This window comes from Lonchura striata, chromosome 28 (assembly GCF_046129695.1).
Source record: "Lonchura striata isolate bLonStr1 chromosome 28, bLonStr1.mat, whole genome shotgun sequence".
Taxonomy (NCBI): domain Eukaryota; kingdom Metazoa; phylum Chordata; class Aves; order Passeriformes; family Estrildidae; genus Lonchura; species Lonchura striata.
Window position 1 is genome coordinate 7,575,655 of NC_134630.1, and position 16,283 is coordinate 7,591,937.

Below are 16,283 nucleotides of genomic sequence, written 5' to 3' on the forward strand. Positions count from 1 at the left end.
TTGGCCCGGGTTTTTTGGGGGGGGGGCGGCGCATGCGCGGCCGCCCCTCGCCCTGCGCCGGGCAGCGCGGAGCGGGCGCGGGTTCTCCGCCGCTGCGGGCAGGTGCGGGCGGGCGGCACCGGCGGCACCGGCGGGGGGGCCCCGCGCCCGCCGCCAGCCGCGATTGGCCCGGCCCGGCCCGGCTCGGCCCCCTCCGGGGGGCCCGGCCCGCTGCCCCCCTCTCCGAGCCCCGCTTTAAGCCCCCGGTGCCGGCGGGAGGGCTCGGCTCCACCGGAGGCGATGAGTCCCGGCGCGCCCTGAGCACGGAGCAGGTACGTGAGGCACCGGCACCGGCACCGGCACCGGCACCGGCACCGGCACCGCCCCCGCTGCGGGCCGGCCGTGGCCGTGGGGACACCGGCACGGCTCCGGCAGGAGCGGGACGGATCCGCGCTGGGGGGGCCAAGGGCGCGGGGCCCGGTGGCGGGGATGGGGACGGTGACAGCGACACCGACACCGGTACCGGCAGCGCCACGGCGGAAGAGGGCCGGATCCGGGCCGGATCCGGGCTGGGGGCGCGGCGGGGCTGCGGGGGCTGCGGGAATGCGGGGCCCGGTGGCGGCGGTGGGGACGGTGACATCGGTACCGGCGCTGCTGCGGGGACGGGGATGGGGGCGGTGACACCGGCGGGGACACCGGCAGCGACACCGGCAGCGACACCGGCAGCGACACCGGCAGCGACACCGGCAGCGACACCGGCGCCGCCGCGGCAGGAGCGGGATGGATCCGAGCTGGATGCGGGGGCGGGGGGCCCGCGGGTCCCGGCGGCGGTGGCGGGGATGGGGCCGGTGGCACCGGCGCCGCCGCGGCAGGAGCGGGACGGATCCGGGCCGGGCACGGGGGACGCTCGGTGTGCGGGGACACTGCGGGGCCGGGGGACGGAGGGCGGCCCCGGCGCGGGGACACCGAGGGGACAGGGAGCTGCCAGGGACGGGCGTGCAGGGCTCGGGGACAGCAGGGCGACACTGCGGGCACCGGGGCACCGGGGCCGCTGCACAACGGGGGCGTGGCGGGGACACCGGGACCGGGGGCACGGCGGGGACCGGAGCTCTCCAGGGCTGGGGGCGCTGAGGGGCAGCCGCGGCTGGGGACAGGCGACACGGCGGCCTGAGTGCCCCGGGAGCTGGCAGCGACACCGAGGGCAGGCAGAGGCGGCGAGGGGCGGCGGGACGCGGTGCCACCGGGGTGCCACCGCCGGCTGCGCCCGGGCCGCCCTTGCTGGCGGCGGTGGTGGCTCCGAATTCCGGGGAATGTCGCTGTCCCGGGGTGGCGGTGCCACGGCCGGGATGTCCCCAGCGCGGGGACACGGCGCGGAGGAGCCGGGATGGACGGACGGGCGTGGGTGCGGGTCGGGCTCGGGGCTCGGCAGCCCGGAACCGGCGGGACAGCGGTGCCCGCGGCCCGGATCCGTGCCGGGCGCCGCGGCCCGGGGCTCTCCTCCCGGTTGTGGCACCGGGCGCGGTGCGGGACTCGCTCGCAGCGAGTGGAGCCGAGGGCTCGGAGCGAAGCTGCGCCGGCTCCGGGGCTCCCGCGGCGCTCGGGGCGAGGCAGAAAGCGGGGCAGAAAGAATGAATGCATTTTTAAAAAAAAAATTAAAAAAAAGAAGAGCAAATTCTAAAATAAAGGCTGCAGACTGTCTGCCTAATAAAAATCGCACCGGCAAAGGGCCCATATTGGCCGGGATCGCAGTTTCCCGAGGTGCTAATTTATTCCGGCAGGCTGGGGGGAGCGGGAGCATCACGTTGCCTGTGAGATGTGACGGCAGCGAGGTTTGCAGAATTCCTTTGTTGTGGGCAGAGAGGAGGGGACGCCGAGCCGGCCCCGCCGCCGGGCCCCGCCGCGGGACCCCCGGAGGCCGCCCCGGTGCCCGGGGGGCGGCGCTGGGAGGGAGGTGGGTGCCGGGGGGCAGAGGGGGGCCGGGGGTGCTCGGGGTCGGGGTGCAGGAGCACCCCCGGACGGGGGACAGGCCGCGGGGGTGGGCACCGGGATGCCGCGCTCGCCCCGGTGGCACCGGAGTGACCCCGAGGCCGTGGGGGCTGCGGTGGCCGCGGGCACGGCTGGTGGCACCCCCAGGGCTGCGGTGTCCCCAGGGAGGGGACACCGATGTCCGGCGGCATCCGGGCTGCCCGCGTGGGTGGGCAGCGCCGCCTCTGTCCCGCCACCCGTGCCGTGTCCCCAAATGTCCCAAATGTCCCCTCTGCTCCGTGCGGGCCGCCCCCGGCCCCGCCCGGGCTCGGGGCAGGTTTTGGGGGACAGGTGACCCCCGAACTGACCGGGTGGTCCCGGCGGCCTGGGTGGAATTAAGCTCTGTTTCAGCTCAAGCTAATCACCAGCCCCGGCTTTGCATATTCATGAGCAGGATGAATTATTCATGAGGTGACAGCTAGTGACAGATGTGAAAATGCTCGCCCCGGTTTGGGGGGGGATTTGAGGGGGCGTTTTGCACCGGCGTTATTTTTAATTTCTCTCGTCTGCCGTTCCCCCGGCTGGGCTGGGGCGCCGGGGGGGGACAGGGACACGCTCCGTGTCCCCGAGGGGGCCGAGCCACGCGGCCTCGGGGACGTCGCGGTGACACCGCCCTGGCTGCGGGGAGCCACCCCGCCGTGACATTCGGGCTCCGGTGGCCGTGGTGGCCCGGCCACCCCCGTGCCACCCCCGTGCCACCCCCGTGCCACCCCTGTGCCACCCCTGTGCCACCCCCGTCACCCCCGTGCCACCCCCGTGCCACCCCTGTGCCACCCCTGTGCCACCCCTGTGCCACCTCCGTCACCCCCGTGCCACCCCTGTGCCACCCCTGTGCCACCCCCGTGCCACCCCCGTGCCACCCCCGTGCCACCCCCGTGCCACCCCCGTGCCACCCCTGTGCCACCTCCGTCACCCCCGTGCCACCCCTGTGCCACCTCCGTCACCCCCGTGCCACCCCCGTGCCACCCCCGTGCCACCCCCGTGCCACCCCCCTCGCCTCGCTGGCACCTCCGGGCACCGCCTGGTGACACCCGCGTGGCCCAGCTCGCCCGGCTGTTCCTGGGAATCCCGGCTGGATCTGCCTGGGATCCGGGAGCCAGCGCGGGCCGAGCCCGGTGCCACCGCAGGGCCGGGATGTGACCGTGCCACCCCGGCTGCCCCGGTCCCGGCGGGGTTGGGCCGTGGATCCACGGACGGTGGCGAGGAGGGGACGATGGGTCCCGGGGACACCGCCCGGTCGCTCGTGCTGACCCCGGGAATACTTCTTGCTGGCTCAGCACCTCGCCGGGGGTGCGGTGAGGGGCTGCGGGCAGGAGCGGGGACAGGAGCAGAGCCACCACGGGAGTGTCCCCCGCGTGTCCCCGGAGGAGCGGAGCCGTGTCCCGGCCCCGCGGGTGGCAGCCGCTGTCCCCGGAGGAGCGGAGCCGTGTCCCCGGAGGAGCGGAGCCGTGTCCCGGCCCCGCGGAGCCGTGTCCCCGGTCCCGCGGAGCCGTGTCCCCGGAGGAGCGGAGCCGTGTCCCGGCCCCGCCCCGGGGTCTCTGGGCGCGGCTGAGCCTCCCCGGGCGCTGCCGGCCCGGCCTTTCCCCCTTCTCCGGCTGCGGGAGCAGATCCCGCAGGGACGCTGCGGGCAGGGAAGCCACGGCTCAGCCGTGTGACCCCAAAACCCAACCCCGAGCCCCCGGCGGGATTCCTGATCCCGGCAGGATTCCTGATCCCGGCGGGATTCCTGATCCCAGCCGGATTCCTGATCCCGGCAGGATTCCTGATCCCAGCGGGATTCCTGACCCGGAAGGATTCCTGATCCCGGCGGGATTCCTGATCCCGGCAGGATTCCTGATCCGACAGGATTCCTGATCCCAGCGGGATTCCTGATCCCAGCGGGATTCCTGATCCCAGCCGGATTCCTGATCCCGGCAGGATTCCTGATCCTGACAGGATTCCTGATCCCAGCCGGATTCCTGACCCGGCAGGATTCCTGCTCCTCATGCTCCCGGCTCCCAGCGGGCTGTCCCTGCCGCCAGCCCGGGTGACAGTGGCAGTCCCTGGGTGCCGGTGGCAGCCCCTGGGTGCCGGTGGCAGTCTCTGGGTGCCGGTGGCAGCTCCTGGGTGCCGGTGACAGTCCCTGGGCAATGGTGGCAGTCCCTGGGTGCGGATGGCAGTCTCTGGGTGCCGGTGGCAGTCCCTGGGCGATGGTGGCAGTCCCTGGGTGCGGATGGCAGTCTCTGGGTGCCGGTGACAGTCCCTGGGCAATGGTGGCAGTCCCTGGGCGATGGTGGCAGTCCCTGGGTGACAGTGGCAGCCCCTGGGTGCCGGTGGCAGCCCCTGGGTGATGGTGACAGTCCCTGGGCAATGGTGGCAGTCCCTGGGCGATGGTGGCAGTCTCTGGGTGCCGGTGGCAGCTCCTGGGTGCCAGTGGCAGTCTCTGGGTGCTGGTGGCAGTCCCTGGGTGCGGATGGCAGTCTCTGGGTGCCGGTGGCAGTCCCTGGGCGATGGTGGCAGTCCCTGGGCGATGCCCGTGCCCGGTTTGGGTGCGGTGGCAGCCGAGTGCCGGTGGCAGGTGCCAGCCAGCGCTTGTGCCCACGCCGGCTGTGCCAGTGCCCGGCCTCCCGCCGGTCCCGGGGCTCACGGGGCCGATTGGCGGCCCCGGGCACGGCGGGGCGGGCGAGCCCGGCCTGGCAGCCCGGCCTGGCAGCCGCTGTCCCTGCAGGTCAAGGATGGTGCCTGTGATGGGGGATGCCGCCTGCTGGGTCCTGCTCGGGCTCTCCCTCCTGCCCATCGCCGTCCTGGGTAAGTGCTGGCCGGCCCGGGCTAATTAGAGGGCGAGCGGCGATCAGTGATGAGCTCTGGGCCGGGGTAAATCCTGACGGGCAATAGAACCGGGCAGGGCTCGGGCCGCCGCCGGGATTAGCGGGGAGAAGCCCCCCAGGCGGCCGTGCCCCCTCCTCCGCGCGGGGATCGCTGCAGGCGCGGCCTTAAACCCTTAATCCCCCTCCCCAGGGCCCAGCTGAGCCCCCCGGGGATTTGCCGTGGCTCGGAGCCGCGTCCCCCCCCGTCCCCGCAGCACGGGGGGCTCTGGCATCGCCCCCCCAGCGCCCCCCGTGCCCCAGTGAGCGAGGGAGGAAGGTCCCGGGGGGATTAGCGGCAGCCCCCGGCCCCAGCTGGTCTCCGACCCCACGGGGGGCCCACGGGGGGTCCGAGACGCGGGGGATTTGCGCTGGGAGCCTGCCCAGGCTGGGACGGGATTAGTGCGGGAGGAGGAGGAGGAGGAGGAGGAGGAGGAGGAGGAGGAGGAGGAGAGGTCGGTCACGGTCCTGCCACGCTTTATCCCAGCACGGGGGTGGCTTTTCCCTGGTGCCACCAGGGTCAAGCGGCGTCGTGGGCGAGGGACCCCCGCCTGCGGGCAGGGCCGGGGTGCCGGTGTCCCCCGGGAGGGGTGTAGCACCCACGGGGGGTGCCGGTGTCCCCCGGGAGGGGTGTAGCACCCACGGGGGGTGCCGGTGTCCCCCGGGAGGGGTGTAGCACCCACGGGGGGTGCCGGTGTCCCCCGGGAGGGGTGTAGCACCCACGGGGGGTGCCGGTATCCCCCGGGAGGGGTGCGGCACCCACGGGGGAGTGCCGGTGTCCCCCGGGAGTCGCGCGGCACCCACGGGCGCAGACCAGCGGCCACAGCCTGGGGACATCCCGGGGGGGCCGGGCAGCGTCCTGGGGGAGGCGCGGACCCCGTCCGAGCTGGGGGTCCAGCCCCAGAGGGCTCCAGGTCGGGCTGCAGCCCCATCCCGATCCATCCTCGCGGTTCCTGCTCCTCCCGGGGGGCTCGGGGGGAGCCCCCCGGCCCCGCCGTGCCCTGCCCGCCGTGTCAGCCGGGCCGCTGTCCCCGCAGGCTCGCAGGACGAGGGGAAGGCGATCCGCATGGCGCGGCCGCAGCGGCGGGCGGTGCGCGTGGGGCTGGGGGAGCCCGCGGCGCTGCCCTGCCTCTTCCTCCTGCGCTCCTCCTCCTCCTCGCCCGCGGAGCCGCCGCGCGTCAAATGGAGCAAGGTGCGCTCGGCCGGCGGCCGGCGGGAGGACGCGCCCGTCCTGGTGGCCAGGGAGGACGCGGTGAAGGTGCTCAAAGGCTACGAGGGCCGCGCCTGGCTGCCGGGCTACGGCCGTGACCGCGGCAACGCCACGCTGCAGCTGCGGGCGGCCCGCGCCAGCGACGCGGGGCTCTACCGCTGCCAGGTGGTGGCCGGCATCCACGACGAGCAGGACCTGCTGCCGCTGGAGGTGACGGGTGAGCCGGGCACGGCCGGGGCACGGCCGGGGCACGGCCGGGGGGAGCCTGGGGGGAGCCTGGGGGGAGCCTGGGGACGAGGGAGGGTGGGCGAGGTGGACACCAGGGTGGGCTGGGCACCCCAGGAGAGCTGGGCACCCCAGAGAAGCCATGACCCCCAGGTGAGAGCCGTGCACCCCGTTTGGTCCCTGCACCCCAGAGAAACCATGACCCCACATGAGAGATCTGCACCCAGTTTCTTCCCTGCACCCCATAGAAACCATGACCCCACATGAGAGCCGTGCACCCCGTTTGGTCCCTGCACCCCAGAGAAGCCATGACCCCCACATGAGAGATCTGCACCCAGTTTCTTCCCTGCACCCCATAGAAACCATGAGCGCCCCATAAGAAATCTGCACCCCGTTTGGTCCCTGCACCCCATAGAAACCATGAGCACCCCATAAGAACTCTGCACCTCGTTTGGTCCCTGCACCCCAGAGAAGCCATGAGCACCCCATAAGAACTCTGCATCCAGTTTCTTCCCTGCACCCCATAGAAACCATGACCCCACATGAGAGCCGTGCGCCCCGTTTGGTCCCTGCACCCCATAGAAACCATGAGCACCCCATAAGAACTCTGCACCCCGTTTCTTCCCTGCATCCCACAGGATCTCCACACCCCGTGTAGCCTGTGCCCCCCACGGCAGCTGTGCCCCCCGTGTGCCCCCTGCACCCTAAACAAGCCGTGTCCCGAGCGCCCCGTGGCAGTTCTGTGCCCCCTGAGCCCTAAACATTGTGCCAGCCTGCATCCCGTGCCAATCCTGCACCCCCTGCACCCCGTGCCAATCCTACATCCCCTGCATCCCGTGCCAATCCTGCACCCCCTGCACCCCGTGCCAATCCTACATCCCCTGCACCCCGTGCCAATCCTACATCCCCTGCACCCCGTGCCAATCCTGCATCCCCTGCACCCCGTGCCGGCCCTATATCCCGTGCCAGCCCTATATCCCGTGCCAGCCCTATATCCCGTGCCAGCCCTATATCCTGTGCCAGCCCTATATCCCGTGCCAGCCCTATATCCCGTGCCAGCCCTGAACCCCGTGCCAGCCCTATATCCCGTGCCAGCCCTATATCCCGTGCCAGCCCTATATCCCGTGCCAGCCCTATATCCCATGTCAGCCCTATATCCCGTGTCAGCCCTATATCCCGTGCCAGCCCTATATCCCATGCCAGCCCTATATCCCGTGCCAGCCCTATATCCCGTGCCAGCCCTATATCCCGTGCCAGCCCTATATCCCATGCCAGCTATATATCCCATGTCAGCCCTATATCCCATGCCAGCCCTATATCCCGTGCCAGCCCTGAACCCCGTGCCAGCCCTATATCCCGTGCCAGCCCTATATCCCGTGCCAGCCCTATATCCCATGTCAGCCCTATATCCCGTGTCAGCCCTATATCCCGTGCCAGCCCTATATCCCATGCCAGCCCTATATCCCGTGCCAGCCCTATATCCCGTGCCAGCCCTATATCCCGTGCCAGCCCTATATCCCATGCCAGCTATATATCCCATGTCAGCCCTATATCCCATGCCAGCCCTATATCCCGTGCCAGCCCTATATCCCATGTCAGCCCTATATCCCGTGCCAGCCCTATATCCCATGCCAGTCCTATATCCCATGCCAGCCCTATATCCCGTGCCAGCCCTATATCCCATGTCAGCCCTATATCCCGTGCCAGCCCTATATCCCATGCCAGCCCTATATCCCGTGCCAGCCCTATATCCCGTGCCAGCCCTATATCCCGTGCCAGCCCTATATCCCGTGCCAGCTCTATATCCCGTGCCAGCCCCGCTCCCCTCACCCCCGCACAAGCCCCGCGGCCGCCGTGCCCGCGCCCCACGCCGCGCTCCGTGTCCCCAGGCGTGGTGTTCCACTACCGGCCCGCGGGCCGCCGCTACGCGCTCAGCTTCGCCGCCGCCCGCCGCGCCTGCCGCGACAACTCCGCCGTCATCGCCTCCCCCCAGCACCTCCAGGCCGCCTTCGAGGACGGCTACGACAACTGCGACGCGGGCTGGCTGAGCGACCAGAGCGTGCGGTGAGTGCGGGGAGCGGGCCACGCCGGGACACCCCCGGGACATCCCCGGGACATTCCCGGGACACCTCCGGGACACCGCGGGGACACCCCCGGGACACCCCCGGGACACCGCGGGGACACCCCCGGGACATTCCCGGGACACCCCCGGGACATTCCCAGGACACCTCCGGGGACACCGCGGGGACACCTCCGGGACACCGCGGGGACACCCCCGGGACACCGCGGGGACACCCCCGGGACACCGCGGGGACACCCCCGGGACACTCCCGGGACACCTCGGGACACCCCCGGGACACCTCCTGGACACCCCCGGGACACTCCCGGGACACCCCCGGGACACCTCCTGGACACCCCCGGGACACTCCCGGGCCACCCCCGGGCCACTCCCGGGCCATCTCCGGGAACCCCCGGGCACCCCGGGCGCCGCTGCCCGCGGAGCCCCGCGCCCACCGTGCCCCCCCGGCAGGTACCCCATCACGCTGTCCCGGCCCGGCTGCTACGGAGACCGCGACCGCCTCCCCGGCGTGCGCAGCTACGGCCGCAGGGAGCCCGCCGAGCTCTACGACGTCTACTGCTACTCCCGGGAGCTGCGAGGCAAGGGCTGCGCCCCGCGATCCGTGCCCGGGGGTCCCTGCGTGCCCACGGCACGGCCAGCAGCACGGATGGGTGCCCAGGGTCTGTCTGTGCCCACGGCACGGCCAGGAGCACGGATGGGTGCCCAGGGTCTGTCTGTGCCCACGGCACGGCCAGGAGCACGGCTGGGTGCCCAGGGGTGTCCCTCCCTGGCCATGGCATGACTGGGTGCCCACCATGTCCCTCCCTGGCCGTGGCATGACCGGGTGCCCAAGGATGTCCTTCTGTGGCCGTGGCATGGCCGGGTGCCCACGATGTCCCTCCCTGGCTGGGTACCCAGGGGTGTCCGTCCCTGGCCGTGGCGTGGCTGGGTGCCCACCGTGTCCTTTCCTGGCTGTGGCATGGCCGGGTGCCCAGGGATGTCCCTCCATGGCTGGGTACCCAGGGGTGTCCGTCCCTGGCCGTGGCGTGGCTGGGTGCCCACCGTGTCCTTTCCTGGCTGTGGCATGGCCGGGTGCCCAGGGATGTCCCTCCATGGCCACAGTTGTGGCTGGATGCCCACGATGTCCCTCCATGGCCACAGTTGTGGCTGGATGCCCACGATGTCCCTCCATGGCCACAGTTGTGGCTGGATGCCCACGATGTCCCTCCCTGGCTGGCCGTGGCATGACCGGGTGCCCAAGGATGTCCTTCTGTGGCCGTGGCATGGCCGGGTGCCCACGATGTCCCTCCCTGGCTGGGTACCCAGGGGTGTCTGTCCCTGGCCGTGACATGGCCGGGTGCCCAGGGATGTCCCTCCCTGGCCATGGCATGACTGGGTGCCCACCATGTCCCTCCCTGGCTGTGGCATGGCCGGGTGCCCAGGGATGTCCCTCCATGGCCGTGGCATGGCCGGGTGCCCAGGGATGTCCCTCCCTGGCCACAGTTGTGGCTGGATGCCCACGATGTCCCTCCCTGGCTGGCCGTGGCATGACCGGGTGCCCAAGGATGTCCCCCCCTGGCCGTGGCGTGGCCCCGTGCCCACCGTGTCCCTCCACGGCCACATCTCGGTGCATTCCTCCCCAGCCGCGCTCCGGGCGGGTGCCAGCGCTCCGTGCCACCCTTGGCAGCGCTCGGGCCAGCCCGAAAGCGCCGTCCCTCGCCGCGGCCGCGTCGCCAAGGGCTGCCCTCCCCGCAGGGACCGTGTTCCACGCCTCGGAGCCGGGCCGCTTCACCTGGCAGGGCGCCCGGCGGCACTGCCGGAGCCGCGGGGCAGCGCTGGCCACCACGGGCCAGCTGCACCTGGCGTGGCGAGCGGGGCTGGACCGCTGCGACCCGGGCTGGCTGGCGGACGGCAGCGTGCGCTACCCCATCCTCCGGCCGCGCAGCAAGTGCGGCGGCGAGGCCCCGGGCGTGCGGACCCTCTACCAGTTCCCCAACCGCACCGGCTTCCCCCCCGCCGCCTCCCGATTCGACGCCTACTGCTACAAAGGTGAGGGGGGCCCGCCGAGCCTGCCCCGCCGCTGCCTCCTTCCCTCCGGGATCGGTGGGCGCGGCCGGGAAAATTGCTGCGGATGAATATTTAATTGGGGATTAATGAGATAAATGAGGGGATGCGGCGCTGGGAGGGAGCTCGGCTCCGGCTGGCGCGGGGAGGGGGATGCGGTGCTCGGTGCTGACACTCGAGGGGGGCTACGGGACCCCCGGGTGCGCTCGGTGCCGCCGCCGATGCTCGCGGTGTCCCCACAGCCGCGGGGCACGGGGACACGGAGCAGCCGGTGCTGCCGGTGCCACCCACGCCCGACCCGCCGGGCAGCGACAACGCGCTGGTGGAGCGCGGCGAGGACCCGGGCGCATCGGGGGACACCCGCGACATCCCCCGCGACCGCGACGACCTCCTGCCACCGCCGGGGCCCGCGGGGCTGGCCGAGGATGAGGACGAGCAGCTGCGGCCGGCCAGCGGCAGCCCGGTGGCACGGCGCGGTGACCTCCCGGGCAGCGCCCTGGCACCGGCACCGGCGGCTGCAGGGCTGGGCACGGGCGCCGGGACATCCCCGCCGCCCGCCGGGACATCCCCGCCGGCGTGGCCCCACGAGGAGGAGGCTCTCAACGTGGTGGAGGATCCGGAGAGCTCCCGGCGGGACCCTCCCAGCGCCAGCCCGGCCCGAGGGGACCCTGCGGGACCCCCGGCCACCCTCCGGTCACATCCCCACAGCCCGGCCCTGGAGCGCAGCGCCGGCGCGTCCCTGTCACCGCCCGGGCTTGGGGTGGTCCCCAGCGCGGCCCCGGAGACCCCCGGAGCCCCCGCGGGCAGCTCCGGCGCCCCGAGGAGGAGCTACCCCGGGCTCAACGGGCGCCACTTCCAGTTCCAGCGGCACAGCCGCGACCCCGCGGCCGCAGCTGGGGGGGACACGGCGGTGACAGCAGCGATGGTCACCCGGGACCCCGCGGCAGGAGCCGGGGACACGGCGGTGGCACCGGGGATGGTCACCCGGGACCCCGCGGCAGGAGCCGGGGACACCGCGGTGACACCGGGGATGGTCACCCGGGACCCCGCGGCAGGAGCCGGGGACACGGCGGTGACACCGGGGATGGTCACCCGGGACCCCGCGGCAGGAGCCGGGGACACCGCGGTGACACCGGGGATGGTCACCCGGGACCCCGCGGCAGGAGCCGGGGACACCGCGGTGGCACCGGGGATGGTCACCCGGGACCCCGCGGCCGCGGCTGGGGACACGGCGGTGGCACCGGGGATGGTCACCCGGGCCCCCGTGCAGGCGCAGGAGGTGAAGGGAGGCGCAGCCAACGCCGTGGAGCTGTGGAGCCCCCCCCGAGCCGGCAGCCCCCGGCGGGAGGGTCCCCACGCGTCCCCCAACGCGCTGGAGGAGGACACCGGCCCCGGTGAGTGACACTGGCCCCGGTGGGTGACACCGGCCCCGGTGAGTGACACCGGACGCGGCTCCCGGCGCCGTCGCGTCCCGGTGGCCCCATGGCGGTGCCGTCTCTTGCAGAGCTCCAGGCCCCGGCCACCGGCCCGCCGTCCCTCCCGCCGGCCCCGAGGGATTCAGGGACCCCCGCGGGGACCCCGCCCGTGCCGTCCCCGTCCCCCGCCACTCTCCGGGACGCTCGGGGCCACCGGGACCCCCCCGCGGCTGGGGCTCAGCCCCGCGTCCCCGGAGCCCGCGGGGACTCCCCGAGGCCGCCCGCCGACGCCCCCGAGGACTTCTCCGGGGACGTCCCGTCCCAGGAGGGCTCCGTGCCGCCGCTGCCCCCGCTGCCCCCGCTGCCCCCGGCCCCGCTGGTGGCCGAGGGTCCCGAGCCGGCCCCGCAGCCCCGCGGGGACGGCGGCGGCGGCAGCGGAGCCCCGGGGGACGGCGCGCTGGAGAGGCAGAGGAAGGCGGTGACATTCCTGCAGCCGGAGGGTCCCTCCGAGGGACACCCCGCCACCCCCGGCCGCGCCGAGGGGGCTCCTCCCGGGCCCCGGGCCCGCTCCGGGGCGGCCGAGCCCGGCCAGGAGCAGCCGGAGGAGCCCGGGGGTGTCGGCAATGGCGCGGCCGAGCCCGGCAGCGAAGCGGCCGCGTCCCCCCCGGCCCGGGGCGTCCCCTCGGCGCCCCCTTCCCCCACGGCCACCGAGGCGGTGCTGTGGGCCAACACCGAGCGGCCGGAGGGGCTGGCGCTGCTGGAGCCGGTGGCCGAGGAGGGGTCCGCAGCCTTCGCCCCCCCAGACCCACAGCCCACCCAGCGCCCCGAGCCGGGGCCGGGGGCGGCCGAGCTGCTCCTCCTGTCCCCCCCGGACCCCCGGCAGCCCCTCGCCACCCCCGGCCCCCCAGCTGTCCCCGGAGACCAGGAGGACGCCTCCGGGGAGGCCGGGCGGGAGGAGCCCCCCACGCCCCTCGGCTCGGCCACCCGCGGGCCCCGGCCGCCCCCCAGCGCCCCCCGGCCCGGGGGGACGGAGCCCGCCGGGTCCCCGGGCGCGGGGCTGCTCCCGGAGCCCTCGGCGGCGCCGGGGGTCCCGGGGGGGACCCCGCTGCCGGATGCCGACAGCGGCAGCGGGGAGGAGCCGGCGCTGGACGAGCGGGAGCTGCTGGCCTGGGTGGGCACCGGCAACGCCAGCGGGCACGGTGAGCCGCGGGCACGGTGAGCCGCGGGCACGGTGAGCCGCGGGCACGGTGAGCCGCGGGCACCGGGGCTGGAGGCCGCGGGGAGAACGGGAGGCTCTGAGGCGGAGGTTTGGGCGGTGTCGCTCCTTTTTCCCCCGATTTCCTCGCTGGGATGGGAGCGGGGGTGGCACCGCGCCCCCCAGCCCGGCTCAGGGCCCCGCTGCCGCCCGCAGCGCCGCCGGACCCGTGCCAGAGCAACCCGTGCCTGCACGGCGGGACGAGCCGTGCCAACGGCACCGTGTGCGGCTGCAGCTGCGCCCCGGGCTTCACCGGCGAGAACTGCGAGATCGGTGAGGGCCCGGGCCCCGCCGGGCGCGGCTGGCACCGCGGCTCCGAGCCGCGGGGCGCGGCGGCGGCGGGCGGGGTGGCCGCGCCCGCAGCTCCCGGTGTCCCCGCAGACATCGACGACTGCCTGTCCAGCCCGTGCCAGAACGGCGGCACCTGCATCGACGAGGTCAACTCCTTCGTGTGCCTCTGCCTGCCCAGCTACGGCGGCAGCCGCTGCGAGAAAGGTGCGGGCCGCCGCCGGGGACCCCGGCCCGGCCGAGCCCCCCGCCCAGCCCCGCGGCTCCGGGCGCCGGGAGGGGACCCGGGTCCGCGCCGCGCCGCCACTGTCGCCGCGTCCCCGCAGACACGGAGGGCTGTGAGCACAACTGGCACAAGTTCCAGGGCCACTGCTACCGCTACTTCGCCCGCCGGCGCTCGTGGGAGGACGCGGAGCGCGACTGCCGGCGCCGGGCCGGGCACCTCACCAGCATCCACTCGCAGGAGGAGCACGCCTTCATCAACGGTGGGCCGGGGGGCTCCAGCTCCCCCTCCCCGGGCGCTGCTCGCCTCCTCCGTGCGAGCCGCGGGTGCCTCTCCCCGCAGGCTTCGGCCACGAGAACACCTGGATCGGCCTCAACGACCGCATCGTGGAGCAGGACTTCCAGTGGACCGACAACACCGGCTTGGTGAGGCCTCGGGGCGCTCGGGGGGCTCGGGGTGCGGGGACGGGGGTGCGGAGGGTGTCACCCTCCCCGGCGGCCCCGCAGCAATACGAGAACTGGCGGGAGAACCAACCCGACAACTTCTTCGCGGGCGGCGAGGACTGCGTGGTGCTCGTGTCCCACGAGATCGGCAAGTGGAACGACGTGCCCTGCAACTACAACCTGCCCTACATCTGCAAGAAAGGCACAGGTAGCGCCCGCCCGGCCTGCCCAGCCTGGCACGGCCTCATCCCGCGGCCCGCGGCGTCCTGTTCCCGTCCCACAGCTCCCGGTGTCCTCATCCCGCAGCTCCCGGTGTCCTCATCCCGCAGCTCCCGGTGTCCTCATCCCGCAGCTCCCGGTGTTCCCATCCCTCAGGTCCCGGTGTCCTCATCCCGCAGCTCCCGGTGTCCTCATCCCGCAGCTCCCGGTGTCCCCATCGCTCAGGTCCCGGTGTCCTCATCCCGCAGCTCCCGGTGTCCTCATCCCGCAGCTCCCGGTGTCCCCATCCCGCAGGCTCCGGTGTCCTCATCCCGCAGCTCCCGGTGTCCTCATCCCGCAGCTCCCGGTGTCCCCATCCCGCAGGCTCCGGTGTCCTCATCCCGCAGCTCCCGGTGTCCCCATCCCTCAGCTCCCGGTGTCCACATCCCGCAGCTCCCGGTGTCCTCATCCCGCAGCTCCCGGTGTCCTCATCCCGCAGGTCCCGGTGTCCCTGTCCCCATCCCCGGCCAACCTTTCCCGGCCCTTCTCCCAGGCGAACTCCACCAATTCCCCCCTAAATCTCCATTTTTCTTTTCCCCGCCATCAGTCCCTCCCTCAGCCCTCGGATTTGTTTGATTTGCTCCCATTAAATTCCCATTCCTTACCTCGGGAAGTTCCAGTAACCTCCAGCTGCTCCTCCCCATCCCGCGGGCTAATGACGCTCCAGTTAGGCCATTAATTAACCAATTAAACCCTGGGGACAGCTCCCAGGGATGGGCGGGGGAGCTCCAGGGTGGCCCGGACCGGTGTCCCTTGTCCCCTCCCAGTGACTCCCAGTGACTCCCAGTGACTCCCAGTGTCCGGGGGGTGACGGAGCTCTGTGCCCCCCCTCCCAGTGCTGTGCGGGCCCCCCCCGGAGGTGCCGAACGCTTTCCCGGTGGGGAAGAAGAAGGAGAAGTACAACATCCACTCCAGCGTGCGCTACCAGTGCCACGAGGGCTTCAGCCAGCGCCACGTCCCCACCATCAAGTGCCACAGCAGCGGCAAGTGGGACCGGCCCAAAATCCTCTGCACAAAACGTTAGTGGGGGCCTCGGGGGGCGGGAGGGGGTCCGGAGCCCCGGTCCGGGGGGCTGACCCGCCACGCGTGCCCCGCCTTGCCCCCCGTTAGCCAGGCGGTCGCACCGAGCGCGGCGGCACCGGCGGCACCGGCACAGCCACCCGCACCACCCGCACCACCGGCACAAACCCCGCAAGGAGCGGCGGAAACGCCGCCAGCGCCTCCGGCTGGACTGGATGGAGGAGGGCCACTACTTCTAGAGGCGGGCGAGCACAAAGGGGTCCCCGCGGGACGTGGCGGCGTCCCCCGTCCCTGCCCCACCGCCTCCCCGCCCCTCTTTTGTAGCCCCTTTCGGCTTTAGCTCCTTAGGATGCCCGGCCCCGTAGGGAATAGGATCCGGAGGGGGCGGCTGCGTGTGCGCCCCCAGCCCACCCTGCATGCCCCACGCTCAGCCCCCGGCCCGGGCTGAGCCCCCGAGCCGGGCTCTGTCCCTGGCCCCAAACCGGGGCAGCCCCCGCCCCGTCGCCCCCGGGGTGGCTCTGGTTTTTTAGCAGCCCCCCACCCCATTTCCCTGCCCCAGCCCCCCGGGGCGTCCCCGCGGCCGGCACGGGTGGGGCGTGGGGGGCTCGGTGGTCGCGGGGCCCCTGTCCCGCTCCGCGCCCGCTCTGGGGGTGCTCGGTGGGGCTCTGTCCCCTGTCCGTTCGTGTCGGGTCCCGTCGGAGTTGGCGTGTGTGTGTGTGTGTGCGTGTGTGTGTACGGCGCTTTCCGATCTCCGCTCCTTGCGACGTGACTGCCGCGTCCCCGCCCCCTCCCCGACCCCCTCCCGGCGCCCCCTCCCCATTTCTGACTCCGCCTTTCTGTACTGCTGGACATTTTAATAAATTTTTTTAACAGTTGAGCCACGCCCGCCCTTTCCTGGGGACCTCGGGTCGTGTTCCCCGCCTGGCGCCGCTCCCCAGCCGCCTCCTCTCACCGCACCCCGTTAATTCCGAGCAGC

General features: G+C 73.1%; 1 protein-coding gene across 1 annotated transcript; it reads left to right on the forward strand.

Annotated features, from left to right (window-relative positions):
* The first annotated feature begins 209 nt into the window (after positions 1–209).
* On the forward strand, positions 210–16,184 carry NCAN (neurocan). Its single transcript, XM_077788877.1, has 16 exons — positions 210–311; positions 4,712–4,791; positions 5,885–6,274; positions 8,172–8,346; positions 8,813–8,940; positions 10,097–10,390; positions 10,648–11,600; positions 11,682–11,799; positions 11,910–13,019; positions 13,232–13,348; positions 13,457–13,570; positions 13,690–13,848; positions 13,929–14,011; positions 14,093–14,237; positions 15,124–15,306; positions 15,402–16,184. The coding sequence occupies exons 2-16, from the start codon at positions 4,719–4,721 to the stop codon at positions 15,629–15,631; spliced, it is 4,272 nt and encodes a 1,423-aa protein (XP_077645003.1). The 5' UTR covers positions 210–311; positions 4,712–4,718; the 3' UTR covers positions 15,632–16,184.
* The last annotated feature ends 99 nt before the right edge of the window (positions 16,185–16,283 follow it).

Excerpts from the sequence above, each read along its gene's own strand:
- NCAN (XM_077788877.1), top strand. The coding sequence starts at position 4,719 with ATGGTGCCTGTGATGGGGGATGCCGCCTGCTGGGTCCTGCTCGGGCTC. Across the intron at positions 13,349-13,456 it reads CGGCGAGAACTGCGAGATCG|ACATCGACGACTGCCTGTCC; the intron begins GTGAGGGCCCGG and ends GTGTCCCCGCAG. Across the intron at positions 13,849-13,928 it reads GGAGCACGCCTTCATCAACG|GCTTCGGCCACGAGAACACC; the intron begins GTGGGCCGGGGG and ends CTCTCCCCGCAG.